Below are 24,000 nucleotides of genomic sequence, written 5' to 3'. Positions count from 1 at the left end.
TAGTATTCAACAACTTCTAGTTCTTAGTGACATTAATTTGCATTGGAAATACTCAAGTCATGGTTACCTTATAGTTCTTCCACCAATACTTTCTTTTCAACTTGGCAGCACTGGTCTCAAATTCCGCTGCAGTGCATCATCCAACTCTGACAGCTTCTGATCTCGTTCCAAAACCTTGTCCACGTTCACCGTCATGATGTCAATCACCTACAGTGATTTAATAGTCACAGTAAGTTATTCATGTGTTAGATGTTCATCTCCTCAAACACTTTAAGCATGCAGCATATCCTGACAGACACCTTTTATAACATTCACATCATTCAAGCGTTTGTTTTTAAATAAAGCAGAAGATATTGCCTTTTTGATTAAGAGTAGACAATACTGAATTTAGGTTCTTATATTAGCTAAAAGATTTGTGGAACTAAGTAATTGAATTGGAGATTCCCAATGCCTGCCTTGGGGTTTCAATATCAGAAGCTTTGTTTATAAACTTACTCCTACTGAAAGTAAAGTATTCCACTAACAATCTAGCATGTTAGAGAAGGGTCATCACTGTATAAGAAAAACTCAGTTATGGAAGCCACAGCTAGCATTTGAACAATACAGTAACTGCTCATTTATCATCATCCCGGTTAACGTTATTACATTGCTAATCAATTAGAGAACACGCTCGTTTAAAGTTGCGCAATGCTCCCTTATAATGTTGTTTGGCAGCCACCTGCTTTGTCCACTGCTTGCAGAAAGAGCAGCCTATTGGAGCTAGCTGATGGGGCTTGGAACCAGGGTAAACCAGCAGCCTCCCTAAGTTCCCTGTGTGACAGCCGCCCAGCAGGCTATCAATTGCCGGGCAGTTCAGCTGTCCCTTCCCCCACTGCCATATGCTACTTCTGCCCTCTGCCTTGGAGCTGCTCCTGGAAGCCTCCTGCTTGCTGTGCGGGGGAAGAGGAATGCTAATGTCAGGGTGTCCCCCTCCCCCCTGCTCCTGTACCCTATCTCCACAGAGCAAGGGGGGACATGACAGGGCTCAGGACAGAGGGAGCTTGCTGGAAGCAGCTGCTGTCTCAACTTGCCAATCTTCTTAAAAAGGTAGTGTAGTGTACTTAGAGTGGGGGTGAGTGTACTTAAAGGGACAATGCACATCTCTCTCTCTCTTTCTCACACACACACACACAGGGTGTGTGGATCTGTCTCTCCCTCTCTCACAGAGACACAGTCTCTCTCTGCCATGCCGTGTCTCCTCCCAGCATCTGTGCTGCTTTGTAGAGTGTGAGGCTACATTAACAACAATGTGTTAATCCTTGAGGGCTCAGGAGAGTGCTAGTTCATCATTTAACAGTAAGGCATTCCCTGGGAAATATCCCACCCTCTGACTCCACCACCTCAACCAAGCTTCACAATCATCATTGCTGCGTACAGTATTAAATTGTTTAAAACTTATACTGTGTGTGTGTATATATATATATAAATATATATACACACACACACACACACATATATAAAAATTAAAATAAAGTCTCTTGTCGGACGAAAAAAATTTCTCTGGGACCTAACTCCCCCATCCTTTTACATTAATTCTTATGGGGAAACTGGATTCACTTAACATCGTTTCGCATAAAGTAGCATTTTTCAGGAACATAACTACAACATTAAGCGAGGAGTTACTGTACAATGTTTCTTTTGACACACAAAGCACCTATGACTTCTGAAAAGGAAGTGATGTGCTACCCTATCCAGCCAGAAAGAAATGAGGCTCTCAGCCAAGGATGGCTTTTGGCTCATGCAGGAAGTTTGCCGTAGTTTTGATATAGAACTAGAAACCCCTGGCAATTGTGGATTTCCACATAGCAAAGCTCATTCTCTGTCAGAAACCAACTGGAGTCATGCAGTTAACACATTGGCTCACAAGATAGTCATCTTTGCAAGATCAGGTCAACACCTGGGAAGTATCACAGGTTTCCTGCAACAAGTCTCAAGATGATAGTTCAGATCACAAGAGGGACAAACGATGAAGACATTCTAGTGTTTGGTTCATACACTGAAGCAGACAAATTTACTCTTTGCCCACACAGCACTTCCATGTGTCTTCCCTCTGTCAGGTTTCCCAAGGTCAAAGGAATGGTAAAGCTGCTCTATACAAGAACCATACCTCATCTACGTGGTGTTGTGTCTGCTCAAGGTGACGGTTACTGCCAGAGGCACTATATGAGTTTCCAGGGCCACTTGTTGACCTGCAGTGTAGAGACAGTTACACTACGATATCATACTGTTAATTACATTTATATACCACCTAGAAGTATGCTTGGTAATTTGCAAACAAACGGTATGCAAACCAGTGAATATAAACGTAAACACCAATGGTCATAACAAAGAAAGGTGGAACATTCCCAAGGAGCTAATATGCAACAGAAGAAAAAAAGTTAGATTTCTTTTGCAGTGGAGGAGTGAAGCTTGAGCAGCAAGCTTTAGCCATAGAATTCAGACAGTGGTTCCAAACTTACCACTAACGAATGGCTGCAATGCCACTGGAGATCCGAGAAGCAGGTGGGAGAGAGAAGAGCGGCACTATAGCTCAGAGCATAGTGTATTGTTGCTCTTGATTGACCCAGAACATGGGTTTAGGGATCCCCACTCTCTTTGAAATAAAAAGCACATGAGCTTGTGTGCACTATTTTCCCTTGGTTGAACTTGGGAATTTAAATTTTTTGGAAGCTACTGAACTCAGAAAAAGATTGTGTCAGTCACTGGAAGCATGCAACATTCACTACTTGTTTTCCTAAAAGTTCACCACAGACTAGAGAGGCAGTGGCCAGTACCAGATATTTCAGAAGAAGGTGCAAGAAGCACTGTAGAGCAGTGGGACTCAACCTTTCCAGACTACTGTACCCTTTTCAAGAGTCTGATTTCCCCCAATGAAGGAAAAAGAACAGTACATCTACAGTTTGTACACATAAGACATCTACAACAGTGGTTCTCAAGCAGGGGTCTGGGGCCCCCTGAGGGGGGCCGCAAGGAGGTTTCAGGGGTCCACAAAGCATGGCCAGCATTAGACTTGGGGGGTCCAGGACAGAAAGCCAAAGCCCCACTGCATGGTGCTGAAGCCAAAGCAACTTTGCATGGTGGGAGACCACTATGGCACAGGGAACTGGGCAATGGCCTTGTTTCTACCCCCAATGTTGTTCCTGGCTTTTATATGCAGAAAAACAGTTGCTGTGGCACATGGGGGCTATGGAGTTTTTATAACATGTTGGGTGGGCCTCAGAAAGAAAAAGGTTGTGAACCCCTGATCTACAATATATCCTGTATTTTGGCTTTTTATCATTTGCTAGCTGTACCACCTTTCAATATTGATTATGAACACAATTCTAAATAGGACACTGAATTTATATAGAGGCAACATGATATTTTCTATCCTATTATCTATCCCTTTCTTAATTATTCCCAGCATTCTGTTCGCTTTTTTGACTGCTGCTGCACATTGAGTGGATGTTTTCTGAAAAACATCCACAATGACTCCAAGTTTTCTTTCTTTGAGTGGTAACAGCTAGTTTAGACCCCATGATTTTATGTGTATAGTTGGGATTATGCTTTCCAATGTGCATTACTTTGCATTTATCAACATGACATTTCATCTGTCATTTTGTTGCCCAGTCACCCAGTTTTGAGAGAGTCTTTTGTAGCTCTTTGCAGTCTGCCTGGGTCTTAACTATCTTTAGTAATTTTGTATCATCTGCAAATTTTGCCACCTCACAGTTTACCCCTTTTTCCAGATCATTTATGAATATGTTGAATAAGACTGGTCCCAGAAACTACCCCTGGGGCACACCACTATTTACCTCTGTCCATTCTGAAAACTGATTATTTATACTACGCTTTGTTTCCTATCTTTTAACCAGGTCAAATTACAAAGGATGAATATAAATAAATAACACAAGGTAGGGACAAAATTAGAAAGGCCAAAGCACAAAACAAGATCTAACTACCTAGAGACATAAAGGGGAACAAGAAAACATTCTACAGATACATTAGAAGCAAGAGGAAGACCAAGGACAAGGTAGGCCCGTTACTCAATTGTGTGTGTGTGTGGGGGGGAATAACAACAGAAAATGGGGAAAATGGCAGAGGTACTTAATGACTTCTTTGTTTCAGTTTTCACCAAGAAGGTTGGTGGGGATTGGACATCTAACATAGTGAATGCCAGTGCAAATGAGGTAGGATCAGAAGAGGCTAAAATAGGAAAAGAACAAGTTAAAAATTACTTGGACAAATTTGATGTCTTCAAGTCACCAGGGTCTGATGACAGAAGTGGGCTGTAGTCCACGAAAGCTTATGCTCTAATAAATATGTTAGTCTCTAAGGTGCCACAAGTACTCCTGTTCTTTTTGCAGGGCCTGATGACACGCATCCTAGAATACTTAAGGAGCTGACTGAGGAGATATCTGAGCCATTAGCTATTAAGACGAGAGAGATTCCAGATGACTGGAAAGGGGCATATATATAGTGCCAATCTATAAAAAGGGAAATAAAGACAACCCGGGAATTACAGACCCGTCAGCTTAACTGCTGAACCAAGAAAGATAATGGAGCAAATAATTAAGCAATCAATTTGAAAACAGCTAGAAGATAAAGTGATAAGTAACAGTCATCATGGATTGTCAAAAGCAAATCATGTCACATCAACCTGATAACTTTCTTTGACAGGGTAACAAGCCTTGTGGGAGGGGGGAAGCGGTAGAAGCTTTTGATACTGTCTCATATGACCTTTTCATAAACAAACAAGGGGAATGCAAGCTAGATTGAGTTACTATAAGGTGAGTGCAAAACTGGTTGGAAAACCATTCCCAGAGAGTAGTTATGAGTGGTTCACAGTCATGCTGGAAGGGCAGAACGAGTGGAGTCCCATGGGGATCAGTTCTGGGTCCGGTTCTGTTCAATATCTTCATTAATGATTTAGATAATGGCATAGAGAGTACACTTATAACATTTGCAGACAATACCAAGCTGGGAGGGTTGCAAGTGCTTTGGAGGATAGGATTAAAATCCAAACGATCTGAAGTAAATAGGATGAAATTCAATAAGGACAAATGCAAAGGACTCCATTTTGGAAGGAACAATCAGTTGCACACATACAAAACGGGAAACGACTGCCTAGGAAGGAGTATTACAGAAAGAAATCTGGCAGTTGGAGACCCACAAGCTCAATATGAGTCAATAGTGTAACTCTATTGCAAAAAAAGCAAACACCATTCTGAGGTGTCTTAGCACAGGGGTGGGCAAACTTCTTGGCCTGAAGGCCACACTGGGGTTCCGAAACTGTATGAAGGGCTGGTGTAGTGTACTAAATTGCTCCCCGTAGGAATGTGCTACTTACAGTGTATTACTTATGGCTGCCAGTCCTGGTACTCTGAGCGGCATGGTAAGGGGGCAGGGAGCTGGGGGGTTGGATAAGGGGCAGGCAGTCCTGGGGGGGCAGTAAGGGGACAAGGAGCAGCGAGTGGTTGCATAGGCGTGGGAGTCTCAGGGGGACCTGTCGGGGCAGGGATGTGGATAGGGGTTGGGACAGTCAGGGGACAGGAGGGGGCAGTCAGGGGATAAGGAGCTGTGGGGTTGGATGGGTCGGGTATTATGAGGGGGGCAGTTAGTGTGCGGGGGCAGGCTGTTTGGGGAGGCACAGCCTTCCCTACCTAGGTGTAATATATTAAATTGCTCCTCGTAGAAATGTGTACTTATGGTGTACTACTTACGGCTGCCAGTCCTGGTGCTCCCTAAGTAGCACATTCCTATGGGGAGCTTGCAGCCCGGCCGCCCCGAGTACTGACTGCACGGTGAGCTAAAGCTGCGGGAGAGGGGCTGGGGGCTCAAGGGCCAGGCAGGATGGTCCCGCGGCTGGAGGTTGCCTGTAGTTTACCCATCTCTGTCTCCGCAGCAGTGTTGTAAGCAAGACACGAGAAGTAATTCTTCCATTCTACTCTGCACTGATTAGGCCTCAACTGGAGTATTGTGTCCAGTTCTGGGTGCCGCATTTCAGGAAGGAAGTGGACAAATTGGAGAGAGTCCAGAGAAGAGCGACAAAAATGATTAAAGGTCTAGAAAATGTGATCTATGAGGAAAGGCTGAAAAAATTCAGTTTGTTTAGTCTGGAAAAGAGAAGAGTAAGCGGGGACCCGATAACAGTTTTCAAGTACATAAAAGGTTGTTATGAGGAGGAGGGAGAAAGACTGTTCTCCTTAACTCTGATAGGACAAGAAGCAATGGGCTCAAATTGCAGCAAGGGACATTTAGGTTGGACTTTAGGAAAAGCTGCCTGTCAGGGTGGTTAAGCCTGGGAATAAATTGCCTAGGGAGGCTGAGGAATCTCCATCAATGGAGATTTTTAGGAGCAGGTTAGACAAACACCTGTCTGGAAGGGTCTAGATAATACTTAGTCCTGCCACGAGTGAAGGGGACTGGACTAGATGACCTCTCAAGGTCCCTTCCAGTTCTATGATTCTATGGGAGATATGATAGAGGTCTATAAAATTATGAATAATATGGAGAAAGTGAATAAGAAAGTGTTATTTATCCCTTTACACAACAAAAGAACCAGGGGTCACCCAATCCAATTAATAGTCAGCAGGTTTTAAACAAGAGAAAATACTTTTTCATACGGTGCACACTCCATCTGTATAACTCATTGCCAGGGGATGCTCTGAAGGCCAAAAGTCTAACTGGGCTCCAAAAAGGATCAGGCAAGTTCAGGAGGATAGGTCCATCAATGGGTATTAGCCTATATGGTCATGGACAGAACCCCGTGCTCCGGGTGTCCTTAAACCTCCAACCTCTAGGAGCTGGGAATGGAGGATGGGATGGATCACTTGCAACTGCCCTGTTCTGTTCATTCCTTCTGTAGCATCTGACACTGGCCACTGTCAAAAGACAGGATATTGGGTTAACTATTGGGTTATAAGAACTAGGGGCCACCAAATGAAATTAGTGGGCAGCAGGTTTAAAACAAATAAAAGAAAGTTCTTCTTCACACAGCACACAGTCAACCTGTGGAACTCCTTGCCTGAGGAGGTTGTGAAGGCTAAGAATATAACAGGGTTTAAAAGAGAACTGGATAAATTCATGGAGGTTAAGTCCATTAATGGCTATTAGCTAGGATAGGTAAGAACTGGTGTCCCTAGCCTCTGTTTTTCAGAGGGGGGTGATAGATGGCAGGAGAGAGATCACTTAGACTCATAGACTCATAGACTTTAAGGTCAGAAGGGACCATTATGCTCATCTGGTCTGACCCCCTGCATGCTGCAGGCCACAAAACCCTTCCCTGGACTCTGCCGTTGAAGTCCCCAATCCTGTGTTTCAGTGACTTCAATCGGCAGAGACCCTCCTGCTAGTGATCCCTGCCCCATGCTGCGGAGGAAGGCGAAAAACCTCCAGAGGCTCAGCCAATCTACCCTGGAGGAAAATTCCTTCCCGACCCCAAATATGGCGATCAGTAAGACCCCGAGCATGTAGGCAAGAGTCTCTAGCCTGACCCCTGTTGGCCATTATACTATTTACGTACCATTGCTTGGTTTTCCTTGGCTACTATGTTTTACCATTAAACCATTCCCTCCATAAATTTATCTAACTTAATCTTAAAACCAGACAGGTCTGTCGCCCCCACCATTTCCCTCGGAAGGCCGTTCCAATATTTCACCCCTCTGACGGTCAGAAACCTTCGTCTAATTTCAAGCCTGAACTTCCCCACGGCCAGTTTATATCCATTCGTTCTCGTGTCCACATTAGTACTAAGCTGGAATAATTCCTCTCCCTCCCTTGTATTTATCCCTCTGATCATTACCTGTTAGGTTCACTCACTCTGGGGTACCTGGCATTGGCCACTGTTGGTAGACAGGATACTGGGCTGGATGGACCTTTGGTCTGACCCAGTACGGCCAGTCTTACGTTAAATGGACCATTGATCTGAGACCATGTTATGCTATAGCTTCAACAGAAATTATGGACTTCCTGCATTGTACTAGCCAAAGAACTGCACCAAGTCAGACTAGATGATCAGAATGGTCCCTTCTGGACCAAGATCATGTTTGTTGTAGCATCTATTTTAGGAGAAATCTTTGAACTATCCTCTGATTCTCTCTCATTTTAAAATGCTTTAATACTTTTTTGACTGCTCAAAGTACTATTGTCACTATAAACACCCTCTGGTAGCTAACTTATAGAATGAATACTCCATCATATTATATGCCAGCTTTTAAAAACAGCACCAAATAACAAGGTTCCTTTAATTTGTAAAATAAAGCAGTACAAAACCAAAATGAAATAAAGAGTTCCTATGTTCATTTTGAAAACATTGGCATCTAAGCAGAATCACAGAGCTTACCATCCCTGCACACTATAATCTAGAAATAAAGAAGATTCTGCTTAATTTGTCAACCTAATATGAACTGACTAGTTAGCACTGAAGTCATTTAACAGCACAGCATCAAGCTGTCTGGAAGAGCCACAACCCACGATTTACCAGTTCTATGAACAAACAGGCGTATAGAAATTCCCAGATTCCTTTCACTGGGGCTAAACCTTTAAAAAATAAAAAAGCAGCACTTGTCCTTTGATAGGGGAAAAAGTCCCCAAACACACTGCCCACAAAAAGTTGAAAGATCTAGTGCCATTCATCTTTTACTCCTTCCTAACCTGTAAAGGCAGCCCTTACAGAAGTCACATCTATCACCCTTAAGAGGCATACAGCAAAAAAGCATGAGTTTTCTGTGACTTAGTAAACCCCTTTCGACTCAACAATCACTAAGAAACAGAGAGGTAAATGAATGCTGCTGCATGTGAGGCTTCCTGCCTAGAGTTAGAAGAGAGAACACAGCAAGTGGATGACAGCAGCTGCCACGTTAGGAAGCAGAGACTGGCTGTGGTGGCAGGACCCTGTGTGACACACTCGGGGGTGCAGATCCGACTCCAGCTGAACTGCCACACGCCCGCAGCAGCAGCAGGTCCGCTCCACACACTGTCTGTGCAGTTTTCAGAGTAGCAGCCGTGTTAGTCTGTATCTGCAAAAAGAACAGGAGTTAACCCATTTTTACTCCTACAAAAGTTTTTTTTTCTCCTGCTGACAATAGCTCATCTTAATTAATTGGCCTCTTAGAGTTGGTAGGGTAACTCCCACCTTTTCATGTTCTCTGTATGTATATAGATCTCCTCACTATATGTGCCATTCTATGCATCTGATGAAGTGGGCCGTAGCCCACGAAAGCTTATGCTCACATAAATGTGTTAGTCTCTAAGGTGCCACAAGTACACCTGTTCTTTTTGTCTGTACAGTGGTTGTGACTTCGGGCCACCTGACCCAGCCCGGATCCACCCTGGCTCCAGTCCCCGAGCCCAGCCGCGGCGCAGAGCGGTGTGTGCCTGGTCCTCATGCCCGGCATGCCCACCCGTGGCCGGCCCGACAGCAGCGGGGGGAGCGGGCAATGCTGCGGGCTACTGCGGCTCATGCCCACACACTGCAGACCGTGACCCTTGTCCCAGCCACACCCTGCCCAGCCCGTGCACTGAGCAGCGGCTCATGGACACGCCCAGACCTGTCCTGTCACGGGGCCTTCACCCCTCCGCCGCGCCCACCCGGCACCCGCAGCCCCCCACAGGGCCGCCTGGGAAGAGGGCACCGGGAAGCACCCAGCAGGAGAAGGAGGTGCTGCTGGACGAAGACAACGAACTCTGGGTGCAGCTATGCCACATGCACATCACTGATGTCTCCAAGTGAGCGTGCTCAGCCCTGCCCCTGACACGCCCCTCCGTGCCCTGCCCATCCCCCCGGATATGCCCCTCCGTGCCCCACCCAGGGACGCAGGGCCGGCTCTCGGCACCAGCAAAACAAGCTGGTGCTTGGGGCGGCACATTTTTAGTGGCAGCATGGCCAGCACCAGAATGCCGCCCCTGCCGCCCCTAAAAGTGTGCCCCGGCCACCCTAGCTCACTTCCGCTGCTGCTGCCGCTCGCACGTCACTGCTCCCCCTCCCTCCCAGGTTCTCAAACCTGCGAAGGGAGGGGGAGAGCCCGAATGGCCACGGAGCGCAAAACAGCTGATTCGCGCGCCGCTTCTCCCCCTCCCTCTTTCCTAGGCTTGAGAGCCTGGGGGGAGGAGGCAGGGCAGGGGATTTGGGGAAGGGGCGGAGTTGAGGCAGGGCCGGGGGTGGGGTAAGAAAAAAAATGGGGGGTGGGTGGGCTGCCAAAATTGTTTTTGCTTGGGGTGGCAAAAATCCTAGAGCCGGCCCTGCAGGGACAGGACCCATCCCCCCCCCCCGCCGGACACACCACTCTGTGCCCCACCCAATGCCTAGTGCCAGGACTTGCTACCGCCCTCCTTCGGCAGAGCCCTCTCCTCCACGTCCACTGCCAGGACCTCCCGCTCAGACACACCTCTCTCACCCAGTGCCAGGACAGCCCACCCCGTTGACACACCCCCTCCCCCTCTTTTCCAGTGCCGGGACTTCCCCCATCCCCCCCTTCAGACACAGCCCTCCCCACCCTGTGGCCCACTCGGGCACACCCCTCCCCTTCCGTTCCCACCCAGTGCTGGAACCCCACTCCCCCTTGGATACACTCCTCTCCCACCCAGTGCAAGGACACCCCCAGCAACACACCCCTCTCCTGCTCAGTGGCAGGACTTCCCCTCCCCCTCAGTGCTGGGGCCTGTCCCTCAGACATGCTCCTCTCTGAGTGTTGAGACCCCCTGGACCCAGCCCCTCTCCCCAAAGGACCCCTGAGTGCTCCCTTCCAGAACAACTGTCTGCCTCTCCTCTCGGGAATCCCCCTGGACATTCTCTTCCCCCGATCCCAGGATCTCCCCAGGCACCTCACAGCCCCTTGAGTGAGTCCCTCACCGACCTCCTGCTGGACCTGCCACTGCCCTCAGCCCCCCCCCCCCATCAGGGCACCAGGAGCCCCCAGAGGTGCACTGAACTCTGCCCTGGGGTAACTTGGGAAGAGTCCCCCCCCGCCCCGTCCGAGGCTCTCGAGGCAGAGAACCGTGGTGCCCGTGGGGTGGAGGCTCCATCCCCTGTAGCATAGGACAGCGCACCCCCATACCTCTAAGGCAGTGCCTGGCTCCGGCCTGACCCCTCTCCCTGCTGCAGGAAGGTGACGGAGCTGCTGCGCACCTTCTGTGAGAGCAAGAGGCTGACCACGGACGAGGTGCAGTGGGGGCTGGGAGGGGGAGCCTGGGACGGGGGAACCCAATCCCACTGCCACTGATGGGGAGGGGAGGCTGCCCTGTTGCCCTAGGAGGGGTTGGTGGTGGTGGGGGAGGGCTGTCCAATTGCTCCCAGGGTTTGCCTGTAAAGGGCTAAGAGGTGTATGCGGAGCCCCCTGCCCCCCAGCCTGGGCTCTGGAGCTCCCCACGGTCGGGGAGGGCAGAGGCCCACGAGGCGGGGTCAGAAAGCAGGGTCAGGGCCGCGCAGGGAGAGCTGCAGGGAGCCAGTGCTGACATCTCCCTGGCCCGCTGCCGCTTTACATCTCAAGGGGCACTCGGGTTGCGGGGCTCCCGTCTCATTCCAGCTGGCCTGGGAAGAGCAGGTCTAACCCAAGCCACTGCCACGCGTGGCCTGAGTGACCCGTCCTGGCACGTGTGGTTGGGCTGCTGCGGCTGTCCCCAGGCAAGGCCTCTGCCTTGCAGGGAGCTCTGTGTGCTGGGAGGTGCCAGGATATCACCACCGCCTCCCTCCAGGTCAACATCGAGGACCTGTTGCAAATCCTGAGGAAGATACCCGCGTACCAGAGAGAGCTGAACAAGGTAACGGGGCTGGGGCTGTTAGTGGGCGGGGGGCAGGGCATTCAGTAGGGCTGATGGGGGAGGCAGGGTGCTCTGTGGGGCTGGTGAGGAACAGTAGGGATTCTCTGGGGGGCAGGGCACTCCACTTTACTGCCTGATGAGAGCTGCTGACCTGTCCCATCGGACAGAGCCATTTCCCCCCCGCCAGGGGCTGTGTGGCACCATGGGCAGCAGCCTGCCTGTCAGTGCCCAGAGCTGCCACGTTACTCCCAGCCAGTGGTTCCCAAACTTTAACAGCCCGCGAACCCCTTTCTCTAAAATTGTGAAATCTCGTGAACCCCCTCCTAAAAATGAATATTTCCAGGGTTTTACATTTAAATTTCCTCAGTGTGATGGATGCGCTTGCTTTGCTCTGCATAGCTCTTTGAAGTCCAGAACCTTTGGAGAAAGATAAAGTCTCAGGTCTGGTTCAGCATCAAGTCTGTTTCTGTATTTGGTTTTCAGATGTGCATACGAGGAAAACGCTTTCTCGCATGAGTATGTTGTTGAAAATGGTAACAAAACTGCAGCAGCTTTTTCTGCCAGAAGGTGGTACTTGTTTCTTAAACTCAGCCAAAAGTTGATCAATGACAGATTTCTGAAACTCCTTCTCAGTTCGTAATCACAGGAGATCTCAATCAATTTCTCTTTTTCCTCAGTGTTCAATATCTGTGTTGAGAAAGTGGTATCATCAAAAGGGTTGCGAATCCAGTCATTATCGCCTGATATAGCTGCAAAGTAATCCCTGAATGTTGTGCAAAGTCCTTTTAGGTGTGCAGTTATATTGGTTTTAGTGCACTGATCCAACTGAAGTTTATGTTCTGCCAGGAAGTCATGAAGATTACTGAAACACTCAGTTTGATTGTTTTCCAAACAACTTTCCCAGAACTGTAACTTCTTTATCATGGATTCAACTCGGTCTTGCACATTGAAAACTGTTATATTGAGACCTTGAAGAGATAAATTTAGGTCATTAATTCTTGAGAAAATATCTGCTAAATAAGCTAGGCTCTGGAGCCAGACATTATTTTCCATACAGCTGGCAAGGTGGAAAGGGTGGCTGTTGAAAAAAAACTAGGATTTCCGTTCTAACCTCAAACAAGCGCACCAGGATTTTGCCCCACGAGAGCCATCTAACTTCAGTATGGGTCAACAGACAATCGTGTCTACTACCCATTTCTTCACAAAGTACGTGAAATATTCTGGAATTTGTTGGCCGTGATTTTATGAAATTCACCATTTTCACTGCATTGTCCAGCACTTCCTTCAGTCCCTCAGGCATGTGTTTTGTTGCGAGGGCTTGTCTATGGATGCTGCAATGAGTCCAAGAGACTTTTGATGCAACCTTTTTTGTTCAAGCTACAAATCCAGTATACTTCCCCGTCATTGATGTGGCCCCATCAGTGCAAATGCCTAGGCAACGAGACCAATCTATTTCCTTTTCTTGAAAATATGCATTAGTGAGATTGAAGATATCTTCTCCAGTTGTACATTCTTCCAATGGTCGGCAAAACAACAAGTCTTCAACCAGACCTTCATTCACATAACGTACAAACAGTAGCAAAATAGCTAGATTAGCTACATCAGTGGATTCATCCAACTGTATAGCATAATATGGACTATTTTTCACTCTCTGTACAATTGTGGTCTCTACGTTATTTGACATGTCATTAATTCTTCGTGACAACGTATTATTGGACAAAGGTACCATGTCAATCCTTTTTGCAGCCTTTTCTCCGAGCAGGCAATGAACTACGTCTTTTATACATGGACCAATCAAGCTCTCTGCTACGGTATGGGCTTCTGATGCTTTTGCTACTCGGTAGCTCACGCGGTATGATGCTTCAAGTGCATTTTCATTATCAGTACTTGCTTTGGATATAAAACTGGTAATGTCACTTTTCCTCACAGCTAATTTTCGCTTGAAAAAAATCAACAGGCTTGTCGAGTTGTGCAGGATGCCTAGTTTGTAAATGGCGCCGAAGTAGAGAAGGTTTGAGGCTGCTGTTTGCTAGAACATCACCACAAATCACACACAGTGGTTTTGGACATTCTTGATCACCAATGCATGTAAAGCCATATTTTATACAATCATCTTCATATTTTCTTTTCTTTGTAAGTGACTTTCCAGGACCATCATGATCATTAGACGTAGATTTTCCACAGTGTGGACTTGAGGAAACACTAGCTGATTCCAGCGTCTTTACACTTTCCTTTTTCAGCCACTTATCCATTGAACTTGTGTACAAAAGTTCTAATAAAAACAACACAGAGAGACTGCTAACAACCAACCAACTAGAAAATGAGAAGATTCACTCAAGTCTCACTGAAGCAAAACAGCACTCGAGAGAGAATGACAATTACAGAGACACCTTAACACTGCTACACTGGCTACAACGTGCTTCCGGCTGGTTTGGCTCCCAAACAGCTTTTCTTCCGCCACGAGGTTTCTCCCTAGGAGGGTGCCCAGCGAGGGACAAATTAGCTTGGACCACCCCCCACGTACAGCATTGCTCCTGCTAACTCTGTTCTCCATGCCAACTTCCCCTGTCTGACGAGGACAGGAGTCCGAGCTGCCACCTGCAGGTCTGGGGGTCTCAGCTGCCACCCTGCCCACCACAGGGCTCAGGCTACTGGCCCCGCGCCAGGGCCTGGGCTGCTGGATCCACACTCCCTGGGGCTCCTGCTGCTGGACCCCATTGACCGCCCCGGTCAACTGAGCTCCACTGAGCTTCTGCTGCAGGTCCTGCTGACCGGTGGGGTTCGGGCTGCTGGCCCCAACTACCCAGCCCCACTCTCCCTGAGACTCGGGGCTGCCAGCTCCGCTGGAGCGCTGGGGCTCGGGCTGCCGGCCCCAACTGCCCGGCCCCGCTCTCCCTGAGGCTCGGGGCTGCCAGCTCCGCTGGAGCGCTGGGGTTCGGGCTGCTGGCCCCAACTGCCCGGCCCCGCTTTCCCTGAGGCTTGGGGCTGCCAGCTCTGCCGGAGCTCTGGGGCTCGAGCTGCCGGCTCCCCCGCTGACAGGGGCAGGGCTCGGGCTGCCGGCCCCAACTGCCCAGCCCCGCTCTCCCTGGGGCTCGGGCTGCAGCTCCCCCACTGACGGGGGTCAGGGCTCGAGCTGCCAGCCCCAATTGCCCGGCCCCGCTTTCCCTGGGGCTTGGGGCTGCCAGAGCGCTGGGGCTCAGGGCTGCCGGCTCCCCCCACTGATGGGGGCAGGGCTTGGGCTGCCAGCCCCAACTGCACAGCCCTGCTCTCCCTGGGGCTCTGGTTGTCTGCCCTGCAACCAGGTCCCACCTGCTGCCTCCAATGCCGGGGTCCTCTGGCCACCATTAATGATTTTTTTCTTGCGAACCCCCTGTAACGTTCTGCGAACCCCCAGGGGTTCGTGAAACCCAGTTTGGGAACCACTGGTCCACATAATAGGGTTATGAAGATGGGTCTATGGGAGGGTTTGACTTCCTCTACCATGGGCTGCTATTGCAGGAAGGAGGTTTGCTGGGAAGAGATTGGGTCCGTCTGACCAAGAAGGAGAAGAACATCTTCATGCACTGACTCACCAACCTTATGAGAAGAGCTTAAAACTAAGTTCAGAGGGGGCAGGTGAAAAAAGCCACCTGGTAAAAAAAAGGTGACCTTAATAGAGGACTAGATATTTGAGGAGAAGTAGATGTGGAAAATTGCAGTCGAATTATAGGAGAAACAAGAGGGAAATCTATGGGGGCATCTGCTTAACATCTTAGATGTCTATACACAAATGCAAGGAGTGATAATAATGGGGAATAAACAGTAAGAACTGGGAGTTTTAGTACATAAGTCATAACTCAGCTTAACTGGCACCACAGATACTCGATGGGTTCAATCTCATGACTGGAATATTGGTATAGAGGCCTATAGCTTGTTCAGGAAGGACAGGCAGGGAAAAAAAGAGGAAGTATTGCATTGTACACTTGTTCTGAGGTCTGGAAGGAGGTGAGAAGCAGACCAGTTGAAAGTCTCTGAGTAAAGATAAAAGAGGGAAAAAACAGGGGTGATGTCCTGGTAGGGGTCTATTACATATCACTTGTCAAGGTTCCTTCCCCACTCTGAACTTTAGGGTACAGATGTAGGGACCTGCATGAAAACCTCTAAGCTTCTCTACCAGCTTAGATCTGCTTTTGCTGCCACCACTCCCAATGTGCTAAGTCCCTTCCCTGGGTAGCCTTGAGAGACTCTTCCACCAATTCCCTGGTGAACACTGATCCAAAACCCCTTGGATCTTAAAACAAGGAGGAATTAATCATTCCCCCCCCTTCCCTTTCCCCCCACCAATTCCTGGTGAGTCCAGATCAATCCCCTTGGATCTTAGAACAAGGAAAAATCAATCAGGTTCTTAAAAAGAAGGCTTTTAATTAAAGAAAGAAAGGTGAAATCAGGATGGAAAATAACTTTACAGGGTAATCAAACTTAAAGAGCTCAGAGGACCCCCCTCTAGCCTTAGGTTCAAAGTTACAGCAAACAGAGGTAGGTTTCAGAGTAGCAGCCGTGTTAGTCTGTATCCGCAAAAAGAAGAACAGGAGTACTTGTGGCACCTTAGAGACTAACAAATTTATTAGAGCATAAGCTTTCGTGGACTACAGCCCACTTCTTCGGATGCATATAGAATGGAACATATATTGAGGAGATATATATACACACTCTGTATGTGTGTATATATATATCTCCTCAATATATGTTCCATTCTATATGCATCCGAAGAAGTGGGCTGTAGTCCACGAAAGCTTATGCTCTAATAAATTTGTTAGTCTCTAAGGTGCCACAAGTACTCCTGTTCTTCTTCAAACAGAGGTAAACACTCTAGCAAAAGGAACATTTACAAGTTGAGAAAACAAAGATAAAACTAACACACCTTGCCTGGCTGTACTTACAAGTTTGGAATATGAGAGACTTGTTCAGAAAGATTTGGAGAGCATGGATTGACGTCTGGTCCCTCTTAGTCCCAAGAGCGAACAACCACCAAAACAAAGAGTACAAACAAAAGCCTTCCGCCCACCAAGATTTGAAAGTATCTTGTCCCCTTATTGGTCCTTTGGCTCAGGTGTCAGCCAGGTTACCTGAGCTTCTTAACCCTTTACAGGCAAAAGGACTTTGGAGTCTCTGGCCAGGAGGGATTCTACAGTATTGTACACAGGAGGGCGGTTACCTTTCCCTTTATACTTATGACACCCCAAATCAGGAAGAGGAGGGAGATGAGGCATTTCTAGAACAAATAACAGAAATATCCAAAACACAAATCCTGTTAATAATGGGGGACTTTACCTACCCAGACATCTAATTATCCAGTAAGTTCCTGGAATATACTGGGGACAATGCTTTGTTTCAGAAAATGGAGGAAGTAACCAGGGGGACAGCCATTTTAGACTTGATTCTGACCAACAGGGAGGAGCTGGTTGTGAAGGTGGAAGGTGATTTGGGTGAAAGTGATCATGAATGATAGATTTCATGATTCTAAGGAAAGGAAGGAGTGAGAATGATAGAAGAAGAACTAGAAAAAGCAGACTTTAACATACTCAGAGAATTGGTCGGTAGCCACCCATGAGAAAAAAATCTAAGGCATAAAGGAGTTCAGGAAAGCTGACAGTTTCTCAAGGAGACAATATTAAAGGCACAACTGCCAATGTAAAGTTTCATCTGGCTTTTTGATCAACCAAATTAAAAAGCAAAGGAAACCTGCCAACCAACCACACTCAAGTGTCACTGTGCATTCTCCAAGGCCGTTTCTTCTCTTTCTTGCTTTGGTGCTTTTATTTTATATAATTTCAACCAGGAGCAGATTTTCAGATTAAACCGATAGTGGAAAGTATGGCAAACTGAGAGAGGGACCGAATCAAAATTCAAAATGACGGCGAGAGAATGAGAAATTCGACACTGGAGCAAATTTAGCCACCTATTGGACTGCTTACATGTATGGGCCCAGATATTGAAATGTATTAAGGTTCCTAACATCTATTGATTTCAGTGCGAGTTAGGAGCCTAAATAACTTTGACCATGTAATTACAGCACATACCTGGTCAGCAGCAGTTTATGTGGTGTGCCACAGTCACATGGATGTCATAATAGTGCTTGCATAATCTTAACTGGCTATCCTGGACATGACTGACTGAGAGGCCAGCTGCCTATCAGTACGGGAGCTCTTTGGAGGTCGGACTGAAGGAAGTATTAAACATGAATAAATTTGTGAGTGAGCAGGAGGTAATGGACAGAGGTAAGGGTCAGCATTGTATTCTCTATATCCTTTCTATAATCACAAACACATTTAGAAAGCATAGGCATACAGATAGATTAGCTGTAATGTTCTCCATTTATATGACCAGAATCTCAGCTGCTGTAAACCAGTGTCGCTCTGTTGACTTCCTTGTAGCTGTGTTGATTTACACCAGTTAAGGAGTTGGCCTACAGCCTCTAGACCTGCAAACTTTCCTGAGAATCTGAGTTTCTATTGAATGCTATGGGGGAGATCTTCCATCTTTCTCCCAGTTGTTTTATGTTTATTATGGGTCCTCATTTTGTGTCTTCTGCATCCATGGAGCCAAGATCTAGCTGTGGAATCCACCAGAGATGGGGGAAATTAGAACAAAAAAATGCAGAAGGACTTCTCCTCTAGCTGTCTAAATGAAGCTCTGCTAATATCTTAAATGCAGGATAAGAAAGCATGGGGTCACATTTCTTAGCAACACTAGTGCTCCTAATCCCACACTATCACTACTGCAGCTAGATGGGCAGTGTAGGTTACAGTTATGATTCAGTTTGCATCTGGGTGTTAGAACTGAAGGATGCAATTTGCATAAAGGATGGGTAATCACCTAACCTCAAGCAGTCTTTCCTGGGAAGGGGAAATCTTGTTAGTTCCTCCTTCATGCTTTGGAATGCTGTTACAATGGAAACAGATAAATATGGCATTTCAGAGTTCTTGTTAAATATTAAGTCACCTGGAGAATTTCTGCCCACTGCTAAGAGATACATGGGAGATAAAATCCGGATTTTTTTAATATATCAGCTATTTCATAGTTTCATAGAGTTTAAGGCCAGAAGGGACCATTAGATCATCTAGTCTGACTTCCTGTATTTCACAGGCCATTAAAATGTCACCTAGCAACCCTACACTGAACCCAAAAACTTGTCTTGCACTAAAACATTTCAGTCTTTAGGAGACTAAACTCTTGTGTGCCATAGGCAGAGGACAGGAGAGACTGCGGTTCCACCAATGCCTGAGGCCCTTGCAACGGTAGAGAATTGATTAGGTCAGATATACCCACATGATCCTAGCAGGTGATCAGTGTCCCATCCTCCCACCCAAAGGTCCCTGCCACTCTGAGCAGGGGGAAATTCCTTCCCACTCACAACTCTGGAGATCAATTGGACCCTGAGCATGTGAGCGGGACATCTAAGGAAACAGATTCTCTGAACCATCTTGGAGCACTGGTCCACCTTACCAGGTGTCCCTTCTCCTGCTATGGTCAGTCCCTGATGTTTCAGATGAAGGTTGGAGGGAACCACTTGACCCCACTCACAGCATACACCTAGTCAATTGTGCATGGGGGAAAGTCCTTTATGACCTCTACAGGCAACTGGATGAACTCTGTTCCATGAGTCTTCTCTGCAAGTATTTAAACAACCATACAATAAGATTAAAGGCTTTCTTCAAAACAGGGGGCCTAAAGTTAGGCTTCTAAATTCATACTGAGGTCTAAAAAAGTGGCCTGATTTTCACGAGATACTGAGCCCCAAAAAGTTCCCAGCATAGCCAATAGGTACATCTGGGTGCTCAGGATTTTTGAAAATGAGGCCCTGACTAAGCAAAACTCTTAAGCAGGTGCTTAACTTTAGGTCTCTTTGTTGGCTTAGAGTTAAGCATATGATTAGGATGCTGACTCAGGGCATAGGTGCCTTAATATGGATTTACGAGCTTAAGTTTAGGCACCCAGTTTTGAAAAATTTGGCCATAAATTATTATTCTGTATGCGATCAAAACTCTTGAATTGATAGTAAAGAGGGAAAGGAAGATTATTTTACGTGGGGATCTACTTGAAAGGAGCAAATTTTCTTCATTATGATTTCCCCCCAAACACATTGGGTAGTTCAGCAAACAAACCTGGTCATCAGGAGCAAGGAAGAGGATTTACATGATTCCCAGGTCTACTTCTCAAACTGTTTGGGCTCCTGCAGAATTCTTTACTGGATAATGAATTAAAGAGGCCAGCATCAATTTCTACTATCAGTGGTAACCAACCGAATCTTTTTATTTAATTTCAGGTGTTTATAATGAGGTTGTTTCCCTCCTGGCAAATATGGATGACCAAGATAAGGGCAAAATTGCCCTCAGGATTGCCTTGATAGCTGAGACCAAGCTGGCTAGCGTTGTGACAGTGCTGCTAGAGAAACTGCAACAGGATGAGGTAGGGCAGTTTCATGAAATTACATCTGCTTTCCATGTGTCCACACCAAATTCTGCCTGACTTCAGGGGGGTATAGGGGAACGCATGGGGGTAATTCAGTATAGAACTTGGACTGGTGCACCATCAGTATAATCCGTATTCACCCTTCTGTCCTCAGGCATAAACTCATAATGCAAAATGCTGTTATTACAGATCAGGATGATATAATGGTCTATAAAGAGAGCGTTGTCCTTTTACACACAGTGGAGTACATGGGCTGGATATAGTAAAAGTACACTGTAGGACTTGCCGTAAGCTCTTCCAATAATACTTTGCCCTTCTTTAGCATCTTCATCCAAAAATCTCAAAGCACTTACCTAATACTAATGAGTTAAGACTCACAGCACCCTTGTGAGAATGGTAAGCATTATCCCCATTTATGGATGATTTGTGTCACAGGGAATTAAGTTACTTGCTCAACACCACTTAGCAAGTTAGTAAAAGAATGTGAATAAAACCCAAGTGAACTGACTCCCTGCTCTAAATCCTAGGCTCATTAATTATGCAAGTGCGCAGTAGTGCAGAATTCCCCCAGGAGTAATATTCAGACCCCTTTTTCCATTTATTAATACTTGCATCCAACAAAGTCCATTTCTCTATTAAGGGCCAACACAGAAGGCATTTTAGTTCCAATTAAAGTACTAGGAGGCCAAGACAAGCAGTTCAGTTCAGAACTGAACTTGGCCTCATAATACTTTAATTATTTGAATCACTCAATTAATTATGCTAATTAATTTGATTAATTACTTGAATTACGTACTGCTTATGTATTCATAAGTTATCAGAGACAATTTTCAATTAAACAAATCCTCCTTCCATTTAAAAATGAATGGAAGGAGCTTCTCCCCAGTGGAGCTGTCTGGTATGATTGCAGTGTGCAGAAGCATTCCTTTTCAAGCAGAACCACTGGAATGTTTAGCCAGTCAAGAGATCTGATTGGCTTTGAACATTCCAAAGTGCTTTATGACCTTGGCATGCAGGTCACATAGATGTAGATCTAACTGCTGAGTTAATTTCCCCTAGGAGCTGTTGAGGACTTATTGCGGGAGTTGGGTATTTTGTAATTACAAATTTACAAATTCTGTCTGGAGTGGATAGAGCAAGGGCAAGGTGCTCATTTGTATTGTTTGTTTTAAATAAATGAAACTAGATAAGGGGGCGTGAAGGAGGCTTATTCTGGCTCTGTTCTCTCCAGGAAGATTAAAATATGTAATTGCTCGGCTGCTTCTGAAGTGCTGCTAAATGCGGTGATTGGAGGGCATGGCATGTTTTACACCACTTAAGCCAATGCAGGCTGAGGAGTCGGTGTGGCCTCGTGGATAGGATTCTGGATAATGACTCAGGAGACATGGATTCTCTTCCTGGCCACAGACCTGCTCTGTTATGATAAGACTTGGGCTAGTCATTTCATGTTTGGATTGTAAGCTCTTTAGGGCAGGGGCTTATTTGCCAAATGACTGTGTGGTAATCAAGAAAAACTTTTGCCAATTGTTTGTTCTCTTTTATGTTTTGTCCCCAGCGAGACAGAGTTGACATTTACTGTGTCCTGGAGAAAATATTACAGCAGGACACCGGGGGCCTAGAGAGAAGGCTACTGAACAAAATAATAACCCTGGCCTCAAACCACATGAGAGAGACTCAGGTAAGTTAGTTCTCCCGAGATACTAATCAAAGGATCCAAAGCTTTAACTAATTAAAACTCTTTTTGAGGGGGTAAACTATATACTGAAACAAAAATATATTCTCCTATTAGAGGCCTACACCTTCCTCCAGACCAAAGCCCAGGTCCTAGACAGCACTTGTGCACATGCATAGGATGGGAGAACTCACATGCGAAAGTTACACATGTGCTTAAGTGTTTTGCGGGATCAGGACCCGAGACACATGATATCAGACACAGAGACAGGCCTATGGTTTCTGAACGAGCAAGTCTTTCCCAAAGTCTACTAGGGATTTCATTATTGATCCTGATGTTATGTGGAAGGCGCTCTGATACTATAGCGATAAGTGGCAGTATAAAGCCCCAAGACAGACAGAATCTGAGCTGTCTCCAAAAGAAGCAGCATTGGATTTAGAATATAGTTTGCCAGCAGGAAAACCCATGGAAAAATCCCTCTCTTGTTCCAAAGGAAGTCAGCCTCCTTTTGGGGGACAGTTTATTCCAGGAAAGCTCTCTGAATATTTTGAAGCTGCCCAGTCTGTGTCTCACTACCTCCTCAGGGAAGAGCAGGGAAAAATATCATATGACATCCACCACAAGTAGCTAATAGTAAATAGTCTAACTAAGCAGCTTGCAAGGAACTCAAAGGCTGAAAATTGTTTAGCCAAATGACTTGATGAATATTTATGACTAATGACTCTAGCCACAGAAAGTTGGGAGGCTTCATTCACAACTTATGCACAGAAATAAGGACTTGACTCATATAAACAACTCTGGCTAGTGCAACTGGCTTCACTCACCTCAGTCTCTCTCTCTCTCTCTCTCTCTCTCTCTCTCTCTCTCTCTCTCTCTGTGTTTTTGTTGTTGTTGTTAGGAAGCAACAAATGAACTAAAAGTGGCAGCTAGCAACACCTTAGTGACCCTGGCACGCTGCTATTTCTATGAGGTGATGTACGAGCTGCAGTGTCGTCTGAAACTACTGGGGCTGCCTGAAGAGTTTGTTTTCATTACACTGGGCAACCTGTCATCAGCCTATGGTATGGTAATTTCCATCTTTTGTTTCAAAGTTATTGTCTTTCATTTAAGGACAGGGGATTACTCTCTCTACCAAAAAATGTTACAGCTAAACAGAGCTCTGTTTGAGTGTGTGCATGAGGGTGTGTGTGGGAGAGACACAAGATTAACTGCTGTTGCTAGTTCTTGGCTTCCAGATCATGAGCTATCCAGACAGAGGTGCAAGCTCTAACTTATGTCCCTGACTGAAGTTCCTGAAGGATCGGATGGGGGAAGGTCAGGTCTAGTGGAGCTCTTCTCCACCCCACTTCCCATCCTGTCCCAGTGCTCTCTCCCCTTACTCTGGGAGTGAGTTGGCCTTTGGGCACAGCTGTACACTGGTGGAGGATTCCCCTCTTCAGGGTGAATCCCCCACTGGCTTTCAATGGCTGCTTTAAAGCCATTCTGCTCTGCTTACGCAGCACAAAATGGCCTAGGAGCCCATAGCATCCTGCCCCACGGTGTTTCTAAGTGTGTTGTAAGAAGGCGGAGAGCAGCTGATTATCTTTCTTCCTTCTCTTCTGGCCTTTTTCTGCAGCACTTGAGTGTATCCCTTATGTGGGAATGACCCTGAAGCGCATGTTCTCCATGTTGGGGATAGTCAAGGACAGCAGGCTGAGACAAGCGTTTTGTGGTGGTAAGAGCAGCACTTACTGGAGGTGCCCAAAATGGATATTGAGGGGTCTTGGTACAGATTGAAGTGACTGGCCAAGTTTGCAAACAGACCCTGAACTGTGCTCCCTGCCCTGGATTGCACTAGGTGCTGCGTTCTTTGGCTCCCGTGGCACTCAATGAAGTTGAGAGTGCTCCGTACTTTGCAGGAGGCGCTGAGCATTTGTAAGTTCAGGCCCTTTATGACTCATGGATATAATTTAAAATAAACACACACACAAAGGCTGAAGTTGCCCATCTTCCAGGAGGCTCCTGGGGGAGGAGGTGAAGGGAGCAGATTTCATTACTGAACATTTAAAAATCCCCTGTTCTCCACTCCTCCACCCATTCTCTCCCCTTAGTTTCTTTAT

General features: G+C 46.6%; 1 protein-coding gene and 1 long non-coding RNA gene across 2 annotated transcripts; one reads left to right on the top strand and one right to left on the bottom strand.

Moving 5' to 3' along the window:
- Positions 1-73: 73 nt before the first annotated feature.
- On the bottom strand, positions 74-16,798 carry LOC135979554 (uncharacterized). Its single transcript, XR_010596837.1, has 3 exons — positions 16,698-16,798; positions 2,147-2,228; positions 74-207 (listed from the first exon to the last, which is right to left on the bottom strand). It is a non-coding gene; the product is annotated as an uncharacterized LOC135979554 (long non-coding RNA).
- A 578-nt stretch (positions 16,799-17,376) lies between these two features.
- LOC135979553 (maestro heat-like repeat-containing protein family member 2A) lies at positions 17,377-23,615 on the top strand (the record flags this gene model as incomplete). The annotated part of the gene is made up of 5 exons (XM_065579891.1): positions 17,377-18,035; positions 20,084-20,226; positions 21,785-21,907; positions 22,800-23,082; positions 23,517-23,615. Coding segments are annotated over exons 1-5 (688 nt in total), but the record flags the coding sequence as incomplete, so codon positions are not given.
- Positions 23,616-24,000: the final 385 nt, after the last annotated feature.

This window comes from Chrysemys picta, unplaced genomic scaffold (genome assembly GCF_011386835.1).
Source record: "Chrysemys picta bellii isolate R12L10 unplaced genomic scaffold, ASM1138683v2 scaf990, whole genome shotgun sequence".
In the NCBI taxonomy this organism is placed as follows: domain Eukaryota; kingdom Metazoa; phylum Chordata; order Testudines; family Emydidae; genus Chrysemys; species Chrysemys picta.
The sequence above is the reverse complement of the archived record's forward strand: the minus strand, read 5'-3'. Positions and strand labels throughout refer to the sequence as shown.